The sequence below is a fragment of the Sander vitreus genome, chromosome 8, assembly GCF_031162955.1.
Source record: "Sander vitreus isolate 19-12246 chromosome 8, sanVit1, whole genome shotgun sequence".
NCBI lineage: Eukaryota > Metazoa > Chordata > Actinopteri > Perciformes > Percidae > Sander > Sander vitreus.
Genome location: NC_135862.1, coordinates 23,413,238 through 23,432,918, shown reverse-complemented (window position 1 = coordinate 23,432,918; position 19,681 = coordinate 23,413,238). Strand labels below are relative to the sequence as shown.

The 19,681-nt window shown below is 43.2% G+C and overlaps 2 protein-coding genes across 2 annotated transcripts in view; both read left to right on the top strand.

Annotated features, from left to right (window-relative positions):
- Positions 1 to 4,491, top strand: part of b4galnt4a (beta-1,4-N-acetyl-galactosaminyl transferase 4a) — a 141,999-nt gene extending 137,508 nt beyond the window's left edge. The window contains exons 15-20 of the mRNA XM_078256127.1: positions 141 to 520; positions 1,179 to 1,332; positions 1,448 to 1,520; positions 2,174 to 2,327; positions 2,646 to 2,772; positions 3,682 to 4,491. Coding sequence (XP_078112253.1) covers positions 141 to 520; positions 1,179 to 1,332; positions 1,448 to 1,520; positions 2,174 to 2,327; positions 2,646 to 2,772; positions 3,682 to 3,796 — 1,003 coding nt within the window. The 3' untranslated portion in view covers positions 3,797 to 4,491. The remainder of the gene's footprint in view (positions 1 to 140; positions 521 to 1,178; positions 1,333 to 1,447; positions 1,521 to 2,173; positions 2,328 to 2,645; positions 2,773 to 3,681) is intronic.
- A 4,751-nt stretch (positions 4,492 to 9,242) lies between these two features.
- The window catches only part of abtb2b (ankyrin repeat and BTB (POZ) domain containing 2b), a 49,483-nt gene continuing 39,044 nt past the window's right edge, over positions 9,243 to 19,681 (top strand). The window contains exon 1 of the mRNA XM_078257534.1: positions 9,243 to 10,695. Within this exon, the coding sequence (XP_078113660.1) occupies positions 9,804 to 10,695 (892 nt within the window). The 5' untranslated portion in view covers positions 9,243 to 9,803. The remainder of the gene's footprint in view (positions 10,696 to 19,681) is intronic.

Here is a 19,681-nt window from a genome sequence, read left to right as displayed (position 1 = left end):
CTTCACTCGCCACATGAGTAGCTGCATTTTTTTATATATATATCTTATATTTTGCATCCTCTCTCTCTCTTTCATATTATAATTCCGAACATGTACGACCTCTCTGTGCTTTCTTAAGCTTTTTTCTGTCTCTGCCCCAGGATCTACACCCTGCTGCGAATCGTCAACGTTGAGAAGCGGCGCGACTCGGCGAGAGGGAACCGTTACCTTGTGGAGCTGGAGCTAATGGAGAGAGGCCGCAGCGTGGTGCGTCTGTCAGAATACATCTACCTGTTGCTCCACCGCGGCAGGCAGGGAGAGGAAAGTCTAGAGAACACTGACTTTGCCCCGGCCTCGGCACCAGCTTCGGCCCCATCAGCTGCCACATCCAGCCTCACCACCCCCCCCCCCCCCCCCCCCACCAGGTCCCCCGCCCGGCCCGGAGCGACCCCCTGGAGCACAGCCTATGCTAAGCCTCTGCTCTGCCAGCCGGTCATGCTGCAGTGGAGGAGAGATGTCATGGTGCACTTTGTGGTGCCAGGTCAGTCAAAAGGGGGACTTCGGTTAACTTTCAAAACTGAATAAATGGTATAGAAGTAGGGCTGCACGATATGACCTAAAATCAAAATCACGATGAATTGCACATTTTACCTCAATAATGATAAATGAACGATAATTAACTTTTTTGTGATTCGACGACGGACAGTTGCGTTTTTAAAAAGAAACGTCTTTTGCATAATAAAAATGTATATAGGCTATACAATCTATTTCTTAACCGCTGATTAACTTGTAAGTCCTTACTTTAAACCAGCAAGATGCGTTTTAAGCTCCTGTTTTGTTCTGCTTGTGGAGAGCTACGTGACACATACACTATATTGACGTGGACCGGCGAGTTAAATCGGCCGTCAGTGTTTGTGTGTGTGCGTGTCGGCCCGCCGCCGCATTTGCCGACTGGTGAGTGTTTATTTCGGACCCTGCACACGCAGGAGAATGTTTTTAACAGAAATAAATTATCTAAATTGCCATCATGGGAAAAATACGTCGATAACGGCTTCAGAATTTTGATGTCTATACTTTTTCGATTAATCGTCCAGCCGTACGGCTACTGTATATAGAAGCAAGTGTTAAACTAAAATTATACAAACTTTGTTTTCTACTAATTTTTCCCTTCACTTTTCCCTGTTCTTACTGTCCTTCAGTGAAAAACCAGGCTCGCTGGGTACAGCAGTTTATCTCTGACATGGAGAATCTTCATCACCAGACGAAGGATGACAATTTCAGCATCATCATTGTCGACTTTGAGAGCGAAGACATGGACGTGGAGCAGGCACTCAGAGAAAGCAGCGTGCCAAGGTTTGTGTATGCAACACAATCGGCCATGGAATAGGACTTTAAATCCATTTTGAAATCTTTTAGAACATTTCTAAGGCTTCCAAGTGATGTGTGTGTATATTGTTTGTTTTGACAGATATGAATATCTAAGGAGAGAAGGGAACTTTGAGCGCTCAGCAGGACTACAGATCGGAGTAGACACTATAGAGGTTAGAAAAACAAACGCACACACAGAGGCAAGACAACAATATGCAAGCTGGCAGGGAAAAAGCCACTCACTGAAGGTCAGCCACTCACACTGACCACATGACCTTAACTGATGGACAGACCGAAAGAACACTCATGCATAATGAATACATCACTGCTAGGCCGGTCTGTCACGGGCTGTGGATCTCGCCCTTACCTCCAAGCCTCCTCCTTCGCCCTCTCCCACAGAGCCCAGCTGTGGGTGACAGGGAATCGCTTAGACAGTTAGCTGCATTTCCTCTGTCATGTGTATGCCATAGCTGTCACATCCATTCCCTTTCACAGGTTATTTGTGTGCATGTGCCCTCACGCCGCTTTCTAGGCTGTCTCTCTGTCACACACGCATGCACACCCACCCACAGGGGCATGGCGCGGATGGAAATTTGGACAGACGTTGATCCATCAGTTGGGTGTCAGTGCTGTCACCGTGGGATGACAGGGCCGTCACTCATGTCTGAACGGTCTGCAGTGTGCCCAGACTTCTCTTTAATCCTAAAATCCCATATTAGGCGTATGTGAACATCCAGTCACATGCAGACAAATTTGCAGACTCATTCACATGCACTTTTCTTTTTCTCAGACATAACAAAGATTACATTTGTGTTTCCTCTTGCAGGATAGTCACAGCATTGTGTTCCTGTGTGATCTGCACATCCACTTCCCTCTCAACATCTTGGAAAGCATCAGGAAGCACTGTGTGGAGGGACGCCTTGCTTTCGCTCCCATTGTCATGAGACTCAGCTGCGGCAGTTCGCCACAGGAGCCTGATGGTAACACACAACAAAACACACACAACACACATTACACACACGCAGGCACACGTCTTCGCTCATACAGGAATAATCACACACACACACACATCAACATAGTTTTTAAGTTTTTAGTTTGACTCGTCACTCAAACTCATTCCCCAAGTTCCAGGCAACTACTTTGAATTCCTAATACAGGTTCTCAGTTTACATGCATAATAAAGGCTCTTGCATCAAAAGCCTATACATGTACTGTATAGGCATCAGATCACTGTTAATGCAGTGACATGCAACGGGCCCAATTGTTTTTGTTAAATTTCTTTTTGTTCTTTTCCGCAGGTTACTGGGAAGTGAACGGCTTTGGCCTGTTTGGAATCTATAAGTCTGATTTTGATAAGATTGGAGGGATGAACACGGAGGAATTCAAAGACCGCTGGGGTGGAGAGGACTGGGAGCTGCTGGACAGGTAACCCAGCAACAAGCCAACACAGTATGAATGCGAGGAATACTATGAGAAGGTCATTGAGTTATTTTTTGTTGAGACTGTGTCAGAGAGATGTTGACTCAACTCATGGTAAAGTTTAAAGTTGAAGTTAAACATTATATGCTTTTTAATGGTAATTGTGTTGTACCAGATTACATCATGTTGTACAGAAGCGTAAACAATGGTGGCCACTTCCAGTATACTATAATTCATTACTGTAAGATACAATATTTATATTTGTGTCTTGGATTGTCACTGCTGTACCTCAAGTGTACAGTATATGATAAATGTCCTCTTTTAAAGCAATGAAGATGGATAGTGTGCACAATGCCAATAGGATACAAGTGCAGGACAACAACAGCATATGAAGGGAAAACAGAGACAGCATGCACAGTTAATATTGCAAGCTTCCAGTGTTGAATGTTTCAGCCAGCAAAGTCAAGAAGAACATCAAGAAAGGCTGCTGCTATCAAAACGTGTTGCAATTATGAGCTGAATTTGGGTATAGATGCAACCAGATGGATAATTGACCAAATAAAACTGAAACTATCTGCATGTTTAGATTAGCCTGGGAACCAGACAAATCTGCAAGCTCATGTTTTATTGCTTTGGCAGATACTGGATTGGATAACAACTTTAGTCTGGTGATGTCAGGCTATGTTTAGATACCACACAGATGTAAGCTGGGTGAACTGACACTTTAATAAAAGAAGAAAAATACGTTTTTCATCAGACTTTTGAAGATGGCAACAGTCTTCAGTATTTTGAACAACAAATATTGTTAACCCAATATTTTCTCTTGTATGAAAAAAGCTTGTTGCTTCCCTTGTAAACCAGCATTATGGAAAGAACCCGGTTTTAACCCAGTGTTTCTCCCTCTGCCCCCTCTAGGGTACTGCAGAATGGCTTGGAGGTAGAGAGACTACGCTTGAGGAACTTCTTTCACTACTACCACTCTAAACGAGGCATGTGGAACGCCCAAAACAAGAAAACTCCTAAAGGATAGTGCCCCCCTGCCGGTCGGAGGATACTGAACCTACCTGCAGATCCACTGTGTGTGAGAGAGAGACCTGTAGGAGCTCGCTCACTGCCTGAACTCTGCCTTTATTTCAAACAGGCTCCTTTTAGGGACGCCTCTGTTTCGCCATCGGCCCCTCTTGTATGATTGCCTATATGAGGAAACAGAGTCCAAATCTGAACTTTACAAGCGAGCTGTTTACGCAAATAGACCTGAGTCATTACTTTGCCTCACTGACTGAACTACTGTACAGAGAGAAGAGAGTTATTTTTGTTCTCCTTCTCTCTGTCCTTTTTTTGGTGCAATGTTTTCAGACGGACTGGAAAGCAGCTGTGTGTGTGTGGGTGTATGCGTTGGTATGTACATAAGTATATGTGGGTGTGTTGCCGCTTGTGTGTGCTTATGATGACAGGAAGCACCTTTTTCTAACAAGGAGATGTGAAGACAACCTAAGATCTTTTTTTCTAACACACTCTCACATGGGAGCCTAATAGAATGTGTGTCAACATGTTATTCAGATAGATTCAGGCATGGTGGCGTAGGTCGAGTAGAGGATTTCTGTCTTTGGTAAAACAGTATTTCTTAATACATCAACAACTACCTGTTGGATATCATTAACAGAGGTGCTGACGTTCTCCTGATACCTGATATTATGAATAGGGCTGTCAGCGTTAATGCGTTAATCGCGATGCGATTAAGGGCCGACGCGACTCGATTAATTTTTTTTAATCGCATGCCGGCATTTATTAATTTATTTTACACTTCACTCGGCTTTGCGTCGTGCCTAACGGGCTATTATTTTGACCCTTTGCAGCACCATTACTTATAATCAAGCTGCCACTTCCTCCTAACACATCCTGCTGTTGCAGGCTGCAGGCATGATGGAGAAAGACAGCAGCAATAACTCTGAATGGAGCTTTTTATTTTCCAAAACTCCCAGACGGCTCGTAGACATTTCGAAAGCTATAGGCACATTGTGTAAAGCCGAATTAAAATATCACCGAAGCACGTCAAGCTTGAGCTTCCACCTACGGAGCTAAGCATAGTACAGTTAACATGATGCTACCCGCTAGCGGGCTAAACGGGTGGCAAATAACTGCGGACCTGTCAGCATCGTAGAGGACTCGGGTCTTAAAGACGTACTACGGTTGACCTGTCTCGTTGCCGTCGAGGGAGACAGTAGTTTCACCATATACATACCACACAGAGAAAGCAGCCACACTGGAACTGCTGCAAGGTGCTGCAAACGCTGTCTCATTAACCGGTGATCACTGGACGTCAGTGAGTAATCTAAATTATTTAGGAGTTACTAAACACTTAACTTACTCTGGTAAGGATAGGGATTTTTAGTTTTTTAGTTAGGTACTTGGAGGAATTGTGCAATAATGACAGATTCACACATTTTTCTTTTATTTACAGTAAATAAATAATTACAAATCTTAAAGTCAAGTTCATAAAGTAACTTTCTTTGCATTCATTTGATTCCCAATCAAGATACACTGGTAAGAATTGCTTTCCATTGTTAATATGTACTTAAAAACTGTTCTGAAATGCAAAATAATAGAATTTTAATCGTGATAAAATATGCGATTAATCGCGATTAACTATAGAAATTCAGCGATTAATCACGATTAAAACATTTTAATCGTTTGACAGCCCTAATTATGAAACAAAAAAAGGTTTTGAATCAGAAAAGCCCTTTTGGAAACAGATACTGACAGGTCATCTTTATATCTCTTTCTGTCCCTCCCCCTCTGTATCTCTTTTCATCTTCGGCTCATTTATGCCTCTGTCTGTCTCAGTGTCATGCAAATTTGTGTATTTGTATCTGTTGAAACATTTGTTTTACGTACTACACCCATATTAATGCTAGCTATCGGTTATGACTTGATTCATTTTGTTTCATTAACTGTTTGTTGTGCTGTTTTCATTTGTCCTCACAGAGCATGGATGCACAACATTTGGGGTGCTATTTTCTGTTCTAAAACACAGAATTTGTAAACAGTTTAAACCTTTTCACTCTACTGACAGTATCCTCAATTCCCTCCACATCTCTAACCTCATTGTAAACTGGAACTTAAAACTGTAACAGGAGGGAAGCAGAGGACAACAGCAGCTTTCTGACATTTGATTTTAACATTGTAACACCATTGTGTTAAGCATTTTCTGAGCTGAGAGTTGCATTTCTAATATTACAATACCACCAGGACAATGATTGCTTAGCTATCGAAAACATCAACACTCTTCTTTTTAAGTTTGTGTAATGCTCCAACAGAAGGGAGACCAGTTAATGTGTTGGGACACAATGTGGCAAAGGCATGGCTGTTTCACAAATGTGTGCCTTTTTCAGGGTTTGGCTGCAGGCAGTTTTTAAACTACTCTAATGACAGAAGAGGGCAGGGACAGACAGAAATACGCAGTTATTTATCAGCAGGATGTAATGTCACTGTAAATTCAGATACACTGTAAAATAAGGAAATATGGTCCTCTTCAATGGATTACAGACGTGTTGGTTTGTTTGTTATATTACCTTAAAAGCAAGGAGTGGTCTTTGCAAGCCAGTGCCCCATTGGTGAGAAATACACAAAGATGGGACTAATGACTACTGAGTGAAATCAGGAGGTGTGATGGAGACTTACTGGCAGCTGCAGTCCAGCAAGACCCCACCTGCTCCCATTAGTTTGGCTGGAGGCCGGGCTCCTAATGCCTCTGTTTATGCAACATGGTACTTATATTGATGGGGAGTGGCTGGAGGGCTCAAAGCTGGACAAATATGTGGATGAGAGTTAATGATCTGTTGTTGACTATATGATTGTCAAAATGCCCTCCAAGACCCTTTCTTTGCCTCTACAGGAAAAAAGGTCTATACTGTACGTCATTTGACACTGAAACGGGACTATTTAAAGAACAAAAGAAACACATTCAATATAAGACTATATATATAAGAAACATAAAGATGAAAAATAGGAATATACATTCCAAGGTAATTTCTGTGAAATTGTTTTGTAGAGAAAATGTTTTAAGAATGTATTGTACTTTTATTTTGATTTGTTGGTTTTTTGCAAATAAAATTTTATGCTTACGTCCAGATCATTTTTCAGATGTTTTTTTCGTCTTTTTGCTTTGTTGTATTGTTTCGTGTAAAACGTATGTGAAATAATCAGTTCTAACAACTCTATTCCCTATCTGACCACATGGTGGTGCTCCATCCATCCATACATACATACTGTACATACCTGCTGATATACAATGTTTGAATGGCTTCAAACACATGCAAATGAGGAAATAATATACATATTTTGAGCGAGGGCTGGGTTGATACAGTGGAGGAGAAATGACACAATATGAGTGAGTAGACAGATGAACATTGCTAGAGTGCAAAACCCCCCTCCTAGACACACAAGGATCACTTCATTTATGCAAACAATTTAACCATTCTTAACCACATAGGAGAAGTTCATTTTAAACATGCCAGTTAGGTGACTTGAGACTTTTTTTGTTCCAACAAAGGGTTGTATTAAGCTCAATGGGTTTGTAAAAAAAACAACTTAACAATTCACTATAGAGCCTAAAAGAAGTGAATGTGGCTCAAAAACTCGAACTGACCTGTCAAACCTAATTCTTGAGCTTTTAAAAAATAAAAAGTATAAATAAGGTATATTCAGCTAGATTAAGACATGTTTATATTGATTACTAAAAGTACATTTTGCCAAGATTTGAACAGGCTCTGATGTACTTGTATTACAAGCTACAAATGCAAAGTAAATATGACATCATGTTAAAACCTTCTGCAACCCTCACTCTGTTTTTACTCTCTGATTAAGGCTGACATCACTATCCAGTTACCCATTCTAAGTTAAATCAATCTAATATCTCATTTGTTGTGTATTATGATGGCCAATGCAGAGAGAAAAGCAAACATTAGGAAACTAACATTTTGAACTCCAACAGAGCTGTAATGTTTTCCGGACCATGTTTAATCATTTTTTTGTTTTGAGTTGTTGCTCCCCCTGTGTGCCACTTTGCTCTGGGTGGTGGTCTGCCCTGAGCATGCACGCACACAGAGAGACCATGAGGTAAACGCTGTCCACACCACAGCTACATGAGGTCTGGATGAGGCAAGTGCTAACCTCCTGTGATCTCCTCTACGCCCTGTGTGTCTTCTGATCTCATTTATAGGAGTTTTGACTAATAACACAAAACTGAGGGAGGTTAACTGGACTGAAAGGTTGACTCTCTACTCATTTCCCCCGACCGTGATTCATAGACCATGACGCCTGAGAGTGTGTGTGCTTGAGAGTCAGTTTTTCCACTTAAGTGCATACATAGTATAATATGTCCTATAACACAAGGTCTGTATGTGCGAGAAAATATTCATTGCAGGCTCTTTCACAATGTGTTGCAGTCTCACAGACATGCAGGGTGAGTGTTCAGCCCTAAACCCATTATGCAACAGTGTTGGACTCTGCCCTAGTGGAGACACACCCGACCTGTCTATGTGAGTGTGGAGTGATGAGAAGCAGGTAGTCACAGGCCTCTTCAACATGTTTGCTTTATTTTACCTCGAGCATGTTAAAGCACTGAACCAGAAGCAACAAACAGGGCCGCACAATGCTTTAAAACTGAAGTTTTGTAAGGGGATTTGCTCAAAGTTTGTTTTAAAAAGCAAGAGCTAACACCTTTTTGGCACTACCTCTGCTGAACTGGTACTGAATGAGCATCAAGTAGTGGACTGGGTACAAACCATATGAGCCAATACACAATTTATTAGTTGAGAACCTTTAAAAAAGAAAAATGAAGCTTACTTATTTAAGCTGTTACAACACATCTGTCTTCCTTACAATCCTAAATAAGCTTTTAAAATGCACTTTCAGTGAAAACCCTAAGCCTAATCAAATAAAACAATACTCCACATTTTGCATTATGACCAAGAACGTTATAGATTCAATTTTTGTCACAGGCTGCAGGTGAGATATTAGCTAATGTGCAAGTCCCCCAGAGTCAACATAAGGAGATAACCGAAGTCTGCTTGGTGTGCATTTTGGTTCCAGGTAAAGAAGAATTTCCCCAGACCCATCAATATAATAACTAATGGGGAACACCTATACCATGGATTTATTCTGGCAACTAGCCTAGATTATACATTATTATATGTAACTGCAATTTGTGGTAAAAGAAGAAGAAGAAACAAATAAAGACGTGTAAAAGCGTCGAAGTAATATGAAGCTATTACAAGGACTTTGTGTGAATGTAAAAATATGTGGGTCACACAAGTTGAGGAAGTTTGTTTGATGCTCCTTTGAGGAAAAACAAAGTTTACTTATTCTCCCAAATTTAGGAAAGAATTGGAGTGGGTCTTGATTGGCCGCCCGCAGAAGTCGGCCCTCTCCTGATTGGTGCTCGAGCAGCTTCCGTATTGTCATTCAGCAGCGGTCCCTCCTTTCACACACCCGAGCTGAGTGTCTCCCCGGCAGGCTGTTCCTGACCAAGCACCGGGACGGGAGAGCGGTGAGGTAGTCTCGGACTTTTCCACGGTTATCTGCAAAAACGAAACAGTTTCGGTCTGTTAAGCGGCCACACGGGACATGTTTTAATAAGGGAACCCGGGTCTGACTCCATTCAGAGAGCGGGGAGAGACTTCGTCGTGTTTCAAAAGAGACAGACTGGAGGAAAGTTTAAATCCCTGCCCTGCCCGGGGAAAGGTGAGACTGGTGCGTCTTTTAATTTCCCTGCCTGTCCCGTTCGTTAACAACAACAATTTAGGGTAGCTTTGATGACATTTTCAGTAGAATTTTATCTGCGCGTACAGTTGTGTTGTTTCGCTGTCCTGCACTGAACGATGTTTGTCAGCATGACTGAGAAGTGTGCCGCGGTGTAACCAGTTCATCCAGCTCTGCGGGGAGTTTCGACTGCTACTTGATTGACTTCAGGTAAACCGTTGACGAGGTTTTTTTTGCCGCCCATCCCAAACTCTCCAAAGCGCAGTTTCACAATAATGGCTGGTCTGATCAATGTCCACATGAAAACCCTGGAGGACCTGACGCTGGACTCTGGCTACGGTGCGGGGGACTCCTGCAAATCCCTCAGCCTGTCCTCCTCCAAGTCAAACTCCCAGGCCTTCACGACGGCCCCTCACCGGGGCAACTGGTGGTACTACTCCGGCTCCATGAACAGCAGGAACAACAGCTGGGACACGGTCAACACTGTCCTCCCCGAAGATCCGGAGGACATCTTCTCCAAGTGTCCCCGCTTACCTGAGTTGGAAGAGTTTCCCTGGACCGAAGAGGAGGTGGCCAAGATACTTCGCAAAGTGGCCGGGAGTGGGAGCATTAAAGGGGGGCCTACACCTGTGTTCTCTCCGGAGGCCGTGAGGCGGCTGTCCGCTCTCCTCCGCAGGGCTCTCATCCGCATCTCCAGAGAGGCTCAGCGGCTCAGCGTCATGCACTGCCGCTGCACACGCTTCGAGGTGCAGAGCGCCATGAGGCTGGTGCTCAGCTGGTCCCTGGCCGACCACTGCGTCTCTGCTACGGTCAAGGCGATCTCCATGTATAGTATGAGCGCCGGGGAGCTGCTGAGGAAGGGCAAGTCCGCCCGCTGCGGCCTCTCCTTCTCCGTGGGACGCTTCTTCCGCTGGATGGTGGACACCCGCATCTCCGTACGCATCCATGAGTACGCAGCTATATGCCTGACCGCATGCATGGAAGCTCTGGTGGAGGAGATAGGAGCCAGGGTGCTGATGGCCGAGAGGGGTCATTCAGGGCCGGATTCAGGGTCAGCATGCGCCCCTGTGAGCACAGAGGCCTTGGAGGGGGTGGTGAACAATGACGCGGAGCTATGGGGAGTCCTGCAGCACTATGAGCACCTGATCTGCGGGAAGAACGCCAATGGTAAATATATTTTAAGTATTTTTTATTTATTTTTTCCCAGTGCAATTAAACCAACATACTGACCGGTTGTTCTGTGATATAAATGACAGCTTTCAATGTTTTTCTGTGTGGTGATAGATGTCAAAATTCACCCCAAACGTTTTTTCTCTCTGTCAGACACACTCCTTCCAGAGTGCTGGTCACCACTTTCCACTCCCTCACAGTGAGGAAAAGGTGAAATGTGGCCTGTTGCTGGATACAAAAGCAACTCTTTGTGCGTGAGCGTTTGATGGATCCATTGCTAATTTGACCTGTCAGAATAGGAGAAAAAAAAAAACAGAACAGAGGCATCAGATACGAACAAAGAAGGTATTTTCTCTCTGACCAAGGTCGCACGAGGAGAAACGACTGCTGCATTCTGTGTTGAACAGCCACATTTAATTAACTACTTCTCTCTCATCGGTCAGATTGAGTCCTCACATGTCACTATTGTTTTGTTATTGTGATTTGGGGTGCAGAGAGCCTTTAGAGCACAGGCAGGAGGCTTGTCTGTTGACACAGCTCTCCGTTTACGCTGACTTCACCTTTCATCCTCCTGCTGTGTTGGCTGCACTCCTTTCAAATCCTCCCCCTTCTTCCATTTCCTCATCCCTCTCTCCTCCTGTTGGACAAATCCCTTTCACCCACCACCATGTCCACATATCATCTCTCTTCCTGCTTTCTCTTCCAGCTCCAGCTGTGCATCCTGCTCCCTGTCCTCCATTTGTTTCCTCCACCCTCACATCCCTCCTTAATCAACTCTCTATCCCTTCCCTCTTTGTCAAACCCTAGACTCATAGCGCTCTTTCGTGGCAGCTTTTGGCGGCCCAGCGTTGAGTTGATTCATGAGCTTGTGTTGGGACATTGTAACCAGCCTTTGTTTGTGGCCCACTACCAGCTCCCCGGAGCAGAGCTTTTTACTACAGCACAATAGCCTTTTGTTGTGTGATCGTGCAGCTTAGCCCAACACAGAGGGAGTGGAAAAAATGCTGGGGAAGCTGGGCATAGTACACATCCATGTACATACACATATACATAACAGAGAGAGAGGGACAGAGAAAATAACTGGAGATAGCCATTATGACTGGGCCGTAGGCTTACCATTGATCTAAAACTAAATTAAGACGTTATCATGCAGGAGCACCTTTCTGTGCAAGTATGGCGTGCATGTTAATGCTGTAACAATGCCAACTTCCTAAAGGTCGGCACTTAACACACAGTACTTGCACACATGCGTGCACACACTCATTCACTGACACCTTATACATTTCATATTATGTGCAGCTTCAAGTTGTTTCTTCATAAGGTGCACTCCATTTAAGCCTGCAAGTGTTAAAAACAATAGAGTGCAGTGCATTGGACTTGCCCGTTATATGGCCATATGCTTGAGTTAGAGCTATTTTATTGCTAAATTAAAAAAAGTTAAAGAGCATCTTTTGTCCCAGTATTTAACCGGATGTCTTTTGGTTGGGTCCTATTTTGGTGAGCTCAGTCATTGGTTTTGAGAAAGACCTGTGTGTGTGTGTGTGTGTGTGTGTGTGTGTGTGTGTGTGTGTGTGTGTGTGTAATAACAACAGGCCATTATTGACTGACCACCCTAGCTTTTTATAGGCCCAAGACTGGGCTGTCCAAGCCACATACCCCTCTACCACCTTACCACCTGACATCCCCCCCCCCATTCACCACAACTATCAGTGGACACAAAAGCAAAGATCCACTTTCTGCTCCAAAACCAGATCGACTCAGAACGAAAGGTTATACTTCTGATCATACGGAAGGGTACAGTGTGATAAATACTCCTCCCCTTTGATTTCTCTCCGTATCTTCGGCTCTCTCTCTTTCTCAGGGTCTGGCCCACATCTGGAACTCTTTAAGTCAGAAATGACTTCTACGGCTCCAATAACAATTCTGAAAACTCCCTCATCCTGCCCTCTCTTGCTCACTCTTGCTCTTGGCTCTCTCTCTCTTTTTCTTCTTTTTTTCTTTGCTATTGTGTCCACGTTCACGTCCACTTCTTCTTTATCTGTTTATTTCTTCTCGTCTACAGGGAGTGCATTAGAGGAACCCGGTTGTGATGTGCCAGGATCTTATTCATTGCTCATGCACACACTCGCACAAGCACATACACGTAAACACAGATACACACACACACACACACACACACACACACACACACACACACATATCCTGAAACCCATTTAGTCTGCATGCGTTCAAATGGCTCCACAACACTGGTTGAACTCACTGCACAGTGCTGCTATACAAAGGAATCCATTTGTCATTCATTTCTCCTCACAAGGAAATAGCACAAGCTTCCTGGTATAACTTGTGTTGATAGTACTGTCGGGCATTTTAAAGTGCAGAGTAGTAGCTTTACTAATGGACAGTGGAAGTGGCTATGAATATATTGGTCATTATGACTGGCACACAGATGTCAGTTAAACTCTGGTCTGGCTGGCAGAACAGTTTCCAAATGTAGCCCCATTTGAGTTTTTGTGAAACTTTTGCAATGTTCTCATAGTTGCAAACTAGTAGAAGTTTGTGGTTGCAAAGGGCTGCTCTATGGCTTTAATCTGTACAACTGTATGTAGCTGATGAAGGGACTATCTGAAAGGGAGCATTCATGCCCGGCACAATTTACCTGGATAAATAAACTTTGATTTGGTCCAGTAATAACAAAAAGCAAAGTTCAGTTTCTCTTCTCCAGCTCTATAACAGTAGTAAAGCGCTGTGAGTAATGGGTTTGGGGTGCAATGAGAAAGCAGGACATATGATTTGCTGCTCAGTATTTCCCTAAATATGTATTTAGCCCAGAAAGAGGCGTGGGAACCGTGGGCAGAAGGATGCAGGGAGAACAGCCCAGCACTGTGGTCACACAGATGGGGAAACCAGCACTCTGAAAATACACTCCCTCCCCGCAAATCTGGAGCAGGATCAAATACGGTTTTGGAAAACATAACAGGACATTAATATTATGGTGAAATAGACTTACGTTCATCCTTGTGTGATAGGCATGCTGAAAATTTGCCCAGGCATTGACATCAAGCCTGTGTTTGGCCCGAATAACTGTACAGATTCATTTAGGTTAACCTTGTGAGCACCATCAGCCTGTCAGTGTGTGCATAGAGTTAAGACCATAAGCCATATAGCTTAAGTAGATAATAAGGGTTAATCCGTCACAAAACATCACTATTTATGTTTGTGTGTGAGAGTGTTATGTGCACGTTCCACTTACACACACACACACACACACACACACACACACACACACACACACACACAGATGGTCAATGTCACTGTTTGCGCTGGCTTCTTGTCTGGTCCCAGCTGTGAAAACACTGACCCATTAGAGTGCTGGTGTGCACATGTGTTTCAATGTGCTCATCTGTGGGTGCTTAAATGCATTTGTGTGGGTATAGACTATTCTTGGAAAACCGTGAGTAATGCTTTCACAGATATGGCCGTGCAAATGATTTGTCAAGTAAAACCAGTGGAATTGATTCAGGAACCTCACATTGATTTCACGTCCTTTGACACTTTAGTTTACTTTCCTACAGTTCGCGTGTAGCCCGTCCTCGCTCATCTCTCTTCCTTGAACCTTCACAGTCATCATTTTGATCTCAAGCCACGCTCCTCCTATTGCATTACAGCAACATGAGTCATGCTCCTTAAACTGTTTACAGTAAAGCACTGATAGGGAGAAGGCAAATAAAGATAGGAATGACAGAAAAAGGGCATGGGGGACACAGAAATAGTGACAGCTAACTTAAAAGCATCTGTGTCTTTGCATCTTGATTTATTCTTTCTAATCACATTCTTGGAGAGTAAATGTTGAGTCTATCCAGAGAGAACAGGAAAGTTCAGATTGGTATTGAGCCTCTTTGGCTTGTTTGGATTGGAAAATGTGCAGCCAGTGTGTCACATGCGTTACCACTGAGTCCTGGCTATGGTTCTCGAGGGAATCTGTCCTGCATGTTGGTTTGGGGTTTCAGCCGGAGTACCTAATGAGGGAAGCAGGAAGACTGGCTGGAAGATGGCTGGAATCTTGGACCAGGCAGCTTAGTGCATTGCCTGGATGCTAGCAATGGTTTTATTGAAAGCAACCACTGTGCTTCACATCATCTCTGTGTGAAGGCTGGCTTAGAGACAGCACTGCCATATGCACCTGCATTGGAGTCTGGCTTGGTCATGAGAACACTGAACTCTGAGTGTTGGGTGTCGAGGGTCAGAGGTTAAAAGTCAGTGGTAGTCATACTTTTATGAGCAACTGTTTCTTCTTTTAAAGATGAATATTTTTGCGCAATTTAGACCTTTATGACAGGAGAGCTGCAGACAGGAAAGGGGAGAGAGAGGGGGAATGACATGCAGCAAAGGGCTGCAGGTCGGAATCGATCCCGCGGCCGCTGCGGTAAGGACTGAGCCTTAGTACATAGGGTGCATGCTCAACCAGGTAAGCTACCAGGGCGCCCAATGAGCAAGTGTTTCTTAATAGAAAAATTACGATTTAGAGAAAATGTTGCCATTTTTGCCATGATGCCAGTGGACACAGTTAGACTCGCTCAATCAGTTACTCATTTAAGCTAAGTTCACACTACACGACTTTCAGGCTTGTCAGATCTCTGTACGGTTCACACTACACAACCTGCTGTCTTGTAATCGGGAGTTTTGAAGTTGTTGTGGTTTTCCCACTACATGACTGACCGGCGACAGGAGGTCACACACTACAAGATCTTTCACCAGGAGGAATCCTCCAAGTGTATGTATGGTGTCCGCGGAAAGTGACACGGGACAGGATTTATTTGCTCAATGTTGGTGCGCCGTTTTGCAGCAATAAAACAAAGAAGACAATCTTATTTGTTTTATCTTCTGTTGGTTCATCGCTGCTGATCGTTGAGGGGAAAATCAGGGCTTCAGTCATGTAGTGTGAACTAGGCATTAGCGATGATATAGGAATTGTCAATGTCATTTAAAGCTGTAGTGCGCAACTATTTTATATTAATGAATGTCTGTTACATTCAAGCCATTGCCAAATGAGTTGATACAAAGCTAATTAAGCCTATCAGCTCAACAAAACTCTCTCTGTATTTCTCAGTATGGCTATGTTTACAAAATGGTGTAGTCCGGTGACATTTGCACGCAAAAGCTCGAGTGATGTGTTTTACGTCACCGCTGAGAAAAGCAGCGTTCAGCTTTAGAGACGAAGACGACATACAAATTTAAAGAAAATTACCTCTTCTGAAGAGTCCATCATGTTTTTTTAATCGTCTGTGTCCTCCTTGATTTGACGGATAAACGCTAGTAGCAACTGCGTGGAGGAAGGGTGGGGGTGGTGCGCGATCACCAAAAGCTTGAGTCATGTGGATACGCCGACAGTGTTGTTGTCGTTACTTAGAATTCCTCACGGGGGTGACAAACTAAAGCTTTAAATGCTTTTTTACACATTAATTTGCTTTTCCTTTATTAAGGTGGAAATGAGAAATCGACTTAAATATGCAGAGATGCACAGTGGGCCTGGTAAGGTTTTACTCTTCTTGGTGTTCATGAAGCTTAGGACAAATTATTTGTATGGTGGTGCTGTTAGCCATGAACTGGGGCTGAAAAGCCAACTTTGTTTTTGACTGCACAGGTCAATCAGTGGCGCTTCCTTGTATCATTTTTGTCCCATCATGTCCGCTCAATCAGTAGCTATGGCTAGACAAGCCAAAAAGGAAAAAAAAGGGATAGGATGGCGACATAACAAAAATGGCTTGTGCAAGTTAAGTGTAAAATGTCTTATGTAATCTTTTCAAAAAGCTATTTGAGTAAATGCTCCAAATGAATTCCATTAAAAAAATATTATCTGTCATATGTCATAATTTGACCTGACAATTAAAAATATACTGTAATTGAGACTGCATAAAAGACCACTTGCATAATAAGCTACTATTGTACCCACCCCAGACATCGCCTAAACCAAGTGAAGTCAGTCAGACATCTGTGCTTGTTATTAAAATACTATCCATTTTACAGCTACACAACCCTCTTACTCAGTTATTTAAGACAGAGATGGTTTGATTAAGTGTTACAACATATGGTTGACAAAAAAAAGACATATACAGTACTTCACTCAGTCTTATAATTTGGTTGTTTCTGTGGCAAGGCCAAAGCAGATACGTTCCGCCTTGCTTTTAAACATTTGTACAGAGCTCACAAAGAGTAAACTCTTTGAGTCTCTGTCAAACCACAAATCATCAGTTTTCCTGCTCCTTACCCCTGAAAAATCAATGCCAACCATCACAGTTCTAATTGCTAATAGGCATTAGCTGGCATGCATCAGCTTCTCTGCATGTGTGCTCCAACAGAATTGAAGCCAGTTACTGTAGTCGATACAGAACCATTTCATCGGGGATTTGGTTGTACTATTTAATTACACACAAACGGATCAGATGGGCAGACTGGTGGGGGAAAGTGAGGAGAGAGAGAGCATGGAAGGGGTTCAGGGAGTGTGTCGTTTAAGTGGAAACAGATTTGATTGACCAGGGATTGGATATAATAACCCCTTGCTGTGATCTCCTGTGAAATCTGTTGGAGGCATACTGACTTGGCTAGATGGAGCCATGGAACGATAGAGCACTTGAGGAAGAGATGATCTCTAATTGGGATCAATGTACCCAGGCCAAATCTCTGCAGCTGAGGAAGAGTGTGTGTGTGTGTGTATGTACTTCCATCAACCGGCACTGAAAATAAAAAAAGGACATGGCTTCTTTTGGATGTTCTTCAGTCAATCTAGGAAACTGATGTTTTCTTTCCTTTTTCTTTCAAGTCTAAACTGTTGTTTTTGTAAACGGGTTAAAAGAGTGAGCTTTTTGTCATCAGTGACGTCTTTGTCCAGCAGAGTCAGAGCAGCAGTGTGTGGAGCCTGAATGGCAAAGCCCAGATATATTGCACTGGAAAAGCAAACTCTGTCTGTAGACACACTGTTGTACACATGGCTCTTCTCTTCTGGCCCCTTTTCCTTTTTTAACGCTTATGTACGGAAAAATATTCATTTACAAGTAGACGTGCACATTTACACATTTATGATCACATCAATCCGTCATAATATAGATAAAAAATAAGGAAGATGCAGGCATTTTTACTATCGATCTTACTGTCACTATAGTTGAAATACAAGGTCAATGTTAGCAAAGAAACCTCTATGGGTAGAAAAAAATCCTCTGTACACTGATGCCTCTCCCCAGCAAATACACACTCACTTTCAGATAGAAGCAGGCAGAGAGAAGAAGATGCTTTTCCTTCTGACTTGCGTGACTACTAAGGTTGTGAATGTATCGAGGGTGGAGTAAGCAAACTGAATAAGTGGACAAAGACACACTGTTAAGGACTTCCATCCCTGCTTCTTTACTGTTGAGTGCCTTCCAGTTTGGTTTTAGAGCCAAAAGACCTTTAAATATAAATATATCAGTAAGAATAACTTGTCTTTTATAGACCTGTGGCTTACACTTTGAATTGCGTTGTTGCTGAATTGTGCTATACAAATAAAGCTGCCTTGCCTTACACTGTGCAATCAGGAGCAGCCTCACAGACTATCTTCTACAGGTTGAGCAATAGTTCACAGCTTGCATGATGTTTGGAAACAGTTTCTCCAACACCCCAAACAGCCAGCCAATTTTCCAGTAGGAGGATTTGGATAGAGAGAGAGAGAGAGAAAAAGAGAGAGAGAGAACAAGAACGGGAATGGAAAAGGAACTGTGGATTCTATGACAAGCTTGTTGGTGAGAGTGCCAGGTTCAGTAGGCAAAAGCCCATCATGACAGGTTAACTGAGGTGTGCGTGCATGTAGGTGGGTTTGTATGTGTGATATATTGCCCTTCAGTCATAAGTAGGCCACCGCAGCCTTTGATACTTCTTCTGAATGTTTTTGCTTTTGATGTCTTGCTGTCTCTACCATATCTGTCTCTTTCCTCTGACACTGATGGTATCTGGGCTTTTGAGAGAGGGACTGTGTGTGTGTGTGTGTGTGTGTGTGTGTGTGTGTGTGTGTGTTTGTTTTGTGTGTGTATTGGCCTGGATTTGCCTGTTCTGTCAGCAGAGTGGATTGAGGGCAGGCTGAGTGACAATTAACACAGGCATCCAATTACAGAGTGATAAGAGGAGACACCGGGGGTGTCTAGTCCTGATTGACTGAAACAACCCTGGAGATGCAGCTCTCTTTGGAATGAAAGCGCCAGAAAGAGAGGGTTCTGCTTTTTCTTACTTTCTTGAAAAGTCCATTGACCTTCCTGTGACAGGAATAGATGCAGGATGTCTCTATAAGTTTTCATTGCCACCATGAATAGAGGTAACACTCATTGGCTCTCTCTTTCTTCCCTCCTCTCTCTCTCTCTCTTACCACCCTCCCCTCTCTCAACTGTCCCGTCTCTCTCTGTCAGACACTGGAATGTGTTTGTTTATGTGTCAAGCCTGCAACGTAGTCAGCTACAACACATATCATAAACATCGAAGCTCAGCAGCTTGTTTGAATCTTGTTTGAAAGTTGCCCCTCCCCCAAGTCTTGCTGATAACCAAACCACTGTGAAGTCATTTAAAGTCACTCTGATTTGATATGCTGACAATTGTTATGCTCTATCAAACCTGGTCATCTATTTTCCAGTCTCCAAAAAACCGCACCAGACTCATTTAACTTCATATTGACTCTCTGCTTTTGATCTCTTTCTCTTTACCGTTTTTTAAGGTTGTTCTCAACCCACATTGATTCTCTGGCTCCTGCCCTCACCTTGGAAGTTTGTCTGTTCATCTATCCTATTTACCCATATTTACCATGTCCTCTTTCTAATTACCACTTTCTGTGTGTAGCGAAACCCAGCATACATTTACATTTTTATTTTCCAAAACCTTTGCTTTTCCATCCGCAACCCTGCAACCAGTGCCATCTCCAAAAAACATCACCTGTTGGGTCAAGGTCAGCCAGATAGACACGTGGTGATTA